Source organism: Hippoglossus stenolepis, chromosome 7, assembly GCF_022539355.2.
Source record: "Hippoglossus stenolepis isolate QCI-W04-F060 chromosome 7, HSTE1.2, whole genome shotgun sequence".
NCBI lineage: Eukaryota > Metazoa > Chordata > Actinopteri > Pleuronectiformes > Pleuronectidae > Hippoglossus > Hippoglossus stenolepis.
Window position 1 is genome coordinate 5,891,847 of NC_061489.1, and position 8,260 is coordinate 5,900,106.

Consider the following 8,260-nt stretch of genomic DNA (forward strand, 5'->3'; position numbering starts at 1 on the left):
CCCCATAATGTAACTGTGTGAATACATCTAGGGCCCCCACAACATGAGTAATACATGCAACACATAACTGTAACACCTGTAAAATACAATACCGGACGAAAAACACACTGATAGGTTTGTATGTTAGTCTAAATTTATTTTTATACTTAAGGCATTTCAACATCACATGAAAGTAGAACTTTAATGTTATGTCAAGAAAGGAAACCTATTGATGTACATCCTGTTTGTACAGATCATATGACACAAAGACAGGAAATATGCTATTAATACTTTTAAACATGTAAATAAACAGTGAGCCACTTGTGGACAAAATGATGGCGGTTTAACGGAGTGTAAATCAAAATGTCGAGCTGCTTCTGGCCTTAAAAATCCAGTAGTTTTAGTACAGCTCATATTGTATATACAACATATATGCTTTGAGTGTGTGTATGACAATATTCTATAGTGTATTAATTACAAGTCTCACTCTTCTTCAGCCTCTGTTCCATTTGGTCATTGAGTGTTTTCAGCTGATGCTCTGCTGCCTGAACATGCTTCCTCTCCAGCAGCAGAGCTGGTAAGCTGGACGCCCCGTACTGCACCGGAGGAGGACGAGGAGGATCGGAAAGGAGAGAATATGTTAATATAGGAGTTTTACTGCGGTTATTTCTATGATTTCTAAAGTCAGCTTTCACGTCATTATTGTGCGTCTGTACCATCTCTTGCTCTTTGGGGTGTTGTTGTCGGTAGTCTAGATAATGCTGGTTGAGGTCTCTGATGTCATGGAGGAAGGCACGGCTTCGTCTCAGATCATCTAAACGGAGCTCAAGTTCAGCTTCCTTCTTTTGTAGCAGCGTCACCTGTCTCTCTGCTCTGTCGGACCAACCACAGTGTAAAGGTCAGTATGAGGACTTTAAAGTAAACAATCTTTACAGGAACTTTTACTTTTTAGGAAAAGAAGGTTACTGATGAATATTTTTTACATTGAAAAGATATTTTTTTGACTTAGGTCTACACATCTACCTGAAAACACTGTGGATACTTTTAATGACTCATTACTTTATGTTTAGCTTATACACATAAAAACCTAAGAATACTAAATGGTCATTATTGGTGTCTGAGCTGCCTCTTACCTCATCAGCTCATGTTTGGCATCCAACAGTCTCTTTGTCTTTGTGCTTATCAAAGAAGCCACCTGACACACACACACACACACACACAACTGTAAATAGAGGCTGCCATTAGCACCATCCATCAGCTCTGTGCGGCTGTAGTTAGCCACAGCAGCTTTGAGCACTGTGACTGCATGCTAACATGCTAATGTTTAACAGGTATAAAGTCTGCCATGTTCACTATTGTACATTAGCATGCTAACAATTTTAGATCTACACACAACTTATATGTGAGGCTGACTTGAATGTCTTTAGTCTCGTAAATATTTGGTAATAAACCAGTCACTATCAGACAAACTAGAGATGAAAAGTCGCTAAAGTGATGAAATCCCAACCCTCAGAGGAAAAGTATTTTTTAAGGCAAAATTCTCAAAATCACAAATGTCACAAGAGATAAAGTAAGAATATCACCACAATCTGTCGGCTATGTTGTCTGAAAACCATGAATGTCAAACTCAAACAGCAGGAGATGAAGTATTTAGCCTTTTTATCTTTGCAGTTTGCCATAGTTACCTTGGCATTTTCTCTCTTTAGAACCCTGAGCTCCTTGTATGTCGAGACCTGGAAAAGCAGAAACCCCAGACAATACTTGTGTATTACAATTAAATAAAAATGACTTACTTACTTATGGCATTAATCCATATCTTTCATTTTCGGGTTTTAGTTCATACAATACAGTTTATACACATATACACACAATCAGATCAAAAACAAGGCACTGGCATTTATGCACTTTAGCCTCGAGGTAATCTCTGAGATGACTCATAAACTCTGAAGTGTCACGCTATTTCTAGTCTTACAAGTATTTCACAATGTCTGACCTTTTCCAGGATTTGCTCTTTCACATTGGAGGAGAAGGAATCGATGGACTGTTTGACAGATTTAGACGCCACAGACTCCCTGACAACATACAGATACACAAAGAATGTAACCTAACTGCACCATAAAACAGACCTTATAGATATTTGAGAAGAGTAAGTGCTTAGAAGTGGAAATGTACCTGTCCTCGTCACAGAAATCGAGGAAGGCATCCAGCACCACCTCTAAATCTGTTGTTGCCTGACGACCACGTCTCTTGCTCTTCTTTTTATCGGTGTTGGAACTATCAGCTACTGCAGATGCGCTGCCTTCAGGGGAGAAGTAGGTTTATCAAGTGTGTTTCGAGGGACCTGGGGGGTCCCTACATCGAACCAAAGTGAACCCCCCAAACCCTCCTCCCCAAAAGAAACACATGATACCAAACCACATCATTCCAAGAGGGTGTCGACCTTTTCAAATATATATAAGTGTCATGATGTAGAGATGTCCCAAAAGGTTGACTCTACATAAGACGGTTTGAAACACTAGGTGGTGTTATGAGCCATGTTCATAAATGTAGATTTTTTTTATATGTGGTAATAAATGTTTATGTTTAATGTATGTCATTAAAGAACGTATATAAGTTAGTTTATAGCTCAAAAAACACATTTAAATGTGCATTATCTCTTTAAATGCAAACCTCCACCCCCATCCCAGACACATCATGTACACATATTTATATTCTTCAACCAAACCTCTTAAACTACGAAGCTGTAACAGAAAGCTATAAGCAGGAGGTTAGGAGGTTTCTGACCAAAGTGTCATTGCAGTCTCTTGTCAGTAGCCAATCATAACAATTAAGGGGCTCTCACAAAGTTGTCTTTGGTGTGGAGAGCCATTCTCGGGGCATCGAAGCATAGATGCCAGATTTTGATGTATGAAGTCATAACTGACACTATCCTCTTGTAGCCTTTATCCTCACCTGATGAAGACTTTCTGGGTTGGGACCGAACAGGTGAAGACTTTCTGCTTTTGCCCAAATTAAATACTCTGGCCTTCTTTGGACTTGGCTTCTGTATGAAAGAGATAAAGAAAAAGATGAAAACAAACTACAAACTGATTGTGTTTGTTAAAGCCCCCTGCTGAAGTCGCTCCATACCCAATATGTGCCTTCGTCCACCTCCTCATCAGAGGACAGGACTCTACTACGGCTGTGCTGGCCTGTGTTCGATTCCTGCTGAATGAAAAAAGATCAAAATTCATCCATCATCACAAGAAGTTCCCCAAGTTTTGATGTGGCGTATTTATCACGACAGTATTACTACAACTGAGATATAGTGTGGACGAACCTGTGATTCAGAGTCAATGGAGTTTCCACGGTCTGATTCATTCTTTCTCTTCATGTCCTTCATCTGCTGCTTTTTCAATGGCCTTGTTGAGAGACACAGACAGATGAGGAAATTGACAGGAAGACAGGCAGGTCAACATATCTAATAAAAAGGCCATAAGGACAAGTAGATTGTCCCGACGAGTTTTTTATCACTTTAAAATTGTCAGTAGCTTCTCTATGTGACCTCACCTCGATGCAGAGGTCTTTCCAGCACTCCTCCTCTTCGCAATTACTTGTCTGCGAATGTTGGCCTTTGGGGGAGGTTTGGTGCTTGTGTGGGGGGTGACGCTGGTGTCAGACTCAGCAGTGGCGGGGACTTCCGGTTCAGGTTCTCCCTTTTTTTTCTCCCCTTTTGCTCCTTTCTCAGGTCTTTTCAGCACAGACAGCAGAGACAATATACTTAATTCACATCATAATACCAAAATATTACTGCAGCACACACATTTCTTGAACCATACCTGGCTTTGAACTTCTCTGCAGGATTTCTCCTACTTATCTTCCTTTTCTCGCCTCCCGTCTCTGTGACCTCCCTCCTCACCGCAGCTCCACGCTGTTTCTTCTTCAACATCTGATGATCGTCCCCTCTTCCTGCTTTTCCTTTGTCCATCTGTCCCTCCACTAAGACGTTTAAATCTTCCTCCATGGCGGTACTGTGCAGAGGGTTACCTAGGCAGGACAATACAAAGAAAAACATGTTAATGTGCAATAAACTATCTGCTCGTCTGCAGTAACATGTTAACTTTCTCTGAGCAGGTTAAGCAGGATTATACAAAAACTAATAGTGATTCCCACAAAACTTGTTGGAAGGATGAAGTATGGGTCTGGGAAGAAGCCATTAAATTATGGTGTAGATCCAGATTAGGGGTGATTGCAGGATTTATAAACATTTTCGTTGATATCTTAGTGAATATGAGTGACGCTTTAAAATAAAAGAGGTGTTTGATTCAACGAGTGTGTGAAATTTCATGTGGATTCAAATAAAAATCATCATCTAGTGGATTTAAATTTGGCTTCAATCAAGCCATCAACCCCTAGCATATGGTATATAGCATATAGCCGCTGTATGGTAACAAATAGGGCTAGAAACTTGTAACTACCACCAATATGTAGCTGTGAAACGTAATGTGGCCTCAGCTATAATACTCCTGTTAATTTAAGAGGACTTTTTGGCCTAGGAGGAGGTACACACACTGCTGAGTGCAACTCTAGTAGAGGTCTAGTAAAGGTAGAACAAAAAATATAATAAAATACTATATCAAGCCCTTGCCTGACAGTACTATGGGTATTATAGAGAAACAATCAGATAAGATAAGACAAGATAACTCTTTGTCATCAGAGTGCTCTTCTGAACTGTGTCTTGCGTCTGTTTCACAAAACATGAAACCAAACCACAAAGCAAATATAAATACAAACTTATTGTATCACACATAATGTGTAAGTGGCTGCCGACCAATCGATATCATCACTTCCATTAAAATAGAGGTGGGCAGTGCACTGGTGTCATAGTCATCACTGAGGTGATTGTGCACAACACGGATTGAGCAAATAAATAAATCAACAGCCTAATTATATTAAAACACAATTGCTATATCAGCTGCTTATACTTTGACATCCTGTGCTCAGCCCACACAGGGACACTGAGACCAATTTAGAGATTAAACTCTAACCTTTGACAAACTAAAGGGACAAATGAGTTCCGCAGTCAATTCAGTCAAATCGAAATCTTCTGCTTGATGAAAAAAGCTGCTATAATAGGCAATGAGAGGGGTCGGATGTAATAATATCAGCCAGAGTCGACATTATTTTAAAGTACGCAGCTTGAATAGTCGAGTCAAGCACTTGACCCACAATCTTTGAGCAGATAAGTAGAAGGAGTCCACCCAGTCAAGCTTCAAGCTGAACAGAGAGACAACACTGCCAGGCACTGATTCCATACTGCAGAACACTCCAGTTTATAGATTGAAGAAACCATAACATATGCTAGTTTGCTCCAAGTGGCCTCGGTCTCCTGAGAAAGCAAATGTGTTACACCTCGCTACAACTCTGAAAATCTCTGCCACCTCACATCTGTCAGCTGGACTCTATCGGACTGTTCAAATCCCACATCTGTTTGGATCAGTCTACCACAGACACCATCTTATCCATCCCTCACTAATCAGATTGGAACCTTTGGTGTTTGATGAGCCTTTGGTTACTCGTAGGTGTTTTTGCCTCTTAACCTGATTCAATTGGTTCGATTTTTTTAACTATTCTTGCGTATTGAGGTGTTTGTGTCTCTTAATCTGATTTTAATGCTTGGTTCTCCTTGATGGAAGATGTGTTTAATTACGACACATTATAAGGTGTCTAGAAAAGGCTGAGTGAAATACAATGTATTATCATTATTATTACAAATATAATCTGCATGTGTGCTCCATTAACGTCTACATAAATATTTAGAGGGAACTTGTTTGGTGTGTGTGTTGTGGACAAGAGAGATGTGCAGTGTAAAGAGTCACCATCGTTTAGCTGCAGCCCCTCCATGAAGGAAGCTTTGTCTATGAAAGACAGGTTGGGAGGCTCTGCTTGATCCACAGACGCAGCTTTCTGCATTCAAACACAAAATAAACCTCAAATTACATAAAAAAATGACATGACATTAAAAATCATAGTACAGTGACTCACTTGACTCTCTGGGGGGGCCTTGGCTCTTCTGCCGTTTGTGGCACTGTGGACAGAGAGAATATAGAGGACCTTCTTCATCATCATCATCATCATCAGAATATGTAACATCAGCAGCTACAGGTGACACCTCCAACCTGTAGCTGCTGCCCAGAGGAGACACTTCAGCTCCAGCCTCGTGTTGTGTTTGTCATGTGGCTAAATAACCTACATACAAACTCACAGTGTACTTTATTTATTACGATTGCAGCTCTGCTCATTGTTGTGTTTATATCACTGAACGATCCCTGGTTTCCCCCTAGTTCGAGCGTTTTCCTCTCGTTATTACACTGTATGTCAAATGAAATGTTGTGACTCTTCCAACAAACGACAAAGCGACGGGTGTGACAGGTTAATTAAAAACTAATAATGGACCGTTCTCACCTCATGTTGAAGAACTGCAGCTTTAATATCAGGTTCCACTTTGTAAACAATCCGCTGCTCGTAGTTTCCTCACAGCTTCCCGCAAAATGTTTTGAGTTCCTGGACTGTACCACTTCACACAGGGCTGGTGGGAGGTGGAGCAGTTCTATCAAGAAAACAAAGATATACTGCTAAGAATGGCTTATACAAAAAACCGAACTGAATTTTACTGTCGAATACTGTGGTATAGGCAATATTTACTTCATATTAATACAATCAAACCCTATTGTGAGAGGGTTATCTGACACATTGGTCCCTACGGAGAGATGAAGTTTGTAAACCCCAGTCATCGTTCTTCTCTTGTTTTATGGCCAAACAACGGAATGACGCATTACCGCCACCAAGTGGTACGGAGAATAAAATTAAATAATATAAATCCTCTCAATCAATTTTGTTCTCATGAGATATTGGAACACAAACAGATACCCCCTCTCCCAAAGCCAAATGGAACTTTAAACCTGCAAGGTTCCGTATCAGTAGCCTTCTGTCTGTATATTTTGGACGAAAAAGCAGAACATGTTCTGAAATTTCACATCATACCGTACTAACTTTTCTGTTTCATAATCCTGTACAACCAAAATATAGCCTGGATATTAATTTCTTCTCTCCGGGTTCCTTGTGATTGTTGAATTTTAGGTATTTAATGGGTACATTTTTCTTAGTTTATTTAAGTAAGTAAGTAACGTGCAGTGACACTAATAAATCAAAATGTTGGAAATCACTTGGAGTATAGATGACAGGATTCAATTAAACTGGGTTACTTATCTAAATATTTCCCAAAGCCACACAAAAGTAATGAGATCACGCAGCTGTTTCAATTATTTTTTATTCAAGTTTTGCAAAACAAATCCAAGATGATCGTAAAAACTGTTTTAGTGAGACACTGTTAAAAGTACTTCCATTAAATTCATCATAAACTTTCAAGATCATTACACTGAGATTGCAAGTAAAATTAAGAAAATGTGTCTTTTCAACGTAACATAAGATACATGTAACAACTCTAGAAAATGGAGTCAGTGCCATGAAAAAAGAAATCTGTGAAATAAGAAGTTTAACGGGAAAATATATAAAATAATAAATAAATGCAGAATGTGAATTACAACTAAATATTAAAAATATTTTATTTCCTTCCAATTTTAATCATTTAATTCTAAAAATATATATATTGATTACTCATTTATTGAACCAACTTTATATAATGTCCTTTTATCCCTTTACTTTTCCTTGTTCTATTCCCCATTGTTTTTGCATTAAGGTAAAAAAGGGATACAAATAAATAAAAACTTAAAAAATATATACAGAAAGTGTAATTTATATGCAAAAATAAAGCAATGTTTTTTTCAAAATATATTAATTAAAATATAAATGTGAAAATGCTTATAATTATTTGTTCATTTAATTCTTGTATCATTTCTCTTTGTTTCAACATTTTATTTACTTCTTCTTTTAATTATTCCTAATATTTATTTCCCTATTCTCTTTCAGTTTTGTTCTTTTCTATGACACTCCTGACTCCACACATCTCCTCTGTTCCTGTTATAAACATAGATAAATTAGAAAAATCGCCCTGAGTGTGTCTGTCCCTGTGAACAGCTAAGTTTGTTTGTGCAGTTTCAATATGGCTCATACTAAAGAACACAACAGAAACAATCCAAGCATCCAATGTGGATTTCAACTCCAATTGAACAAACTTACATAGTGAAATACAATCTGACAATAACTGTCAAAAACCCTGAAATGTTCATGTTGTGATGTGTCAGGGTGTTTGTGTGACATAAGTCATCACTCTGACCCTCAG

At 38.5% G+C, this 8,260-nt stretch overlaps 1 protein-coding gene across 4 annotated transcripts; it reads right to left on the reverse strand.

Annotated features, from left to right (window-relative positions):
• Positions 1-111: 111 nt before the first annotated feature.
• LOC118112336 (centromere protein U) lies at positions 112-6,536 on the reverse strand. 4 transcript variants are annotated; one of them, XM_035161568.2, is made up of 14 exons: positions 6,424-6,536; positions 6,004-6,046; positions 5,838-5,925; positions 3,798-4,005; positions 3,529-3,708; positions 3,299-3,380; positions 3,109-3,183; positions 2,932-3,019; positions 2,152-2,278; positions 1,973-2,051; positions 1,665-1,712; positions 1,113-1,174; positions 696-852; positions 112-575 (listed from the first exon to the last, which is right to left on the reverse strand). In XM_035161568.2, the coding sequence occupies exons 1-14, from the start codon at positions 6,426-6,428 to the stop codon at positions 450-452; spliced, it is 1,368 nt and encodes a 455-aa protein (XP_035017459.2). In that variant the 5' UTR covers positions 6,429-6,536; the 3' UTR covers positions 112-449. The 4 variants fall into 4 exon arrangements, with proteins under 4 accessions (XP_035017459.2, XP_035017457.2, XP_035017458.2 ...); XM_035161566.2 differs by having other exon boundaries at positions 2,932-3,022; XM_035161567.2 differs by having other exon boundaries at positions 3,109-3,186.
• Positions 6,537-8,260: the final 1,724 nt, after the last annotated feature.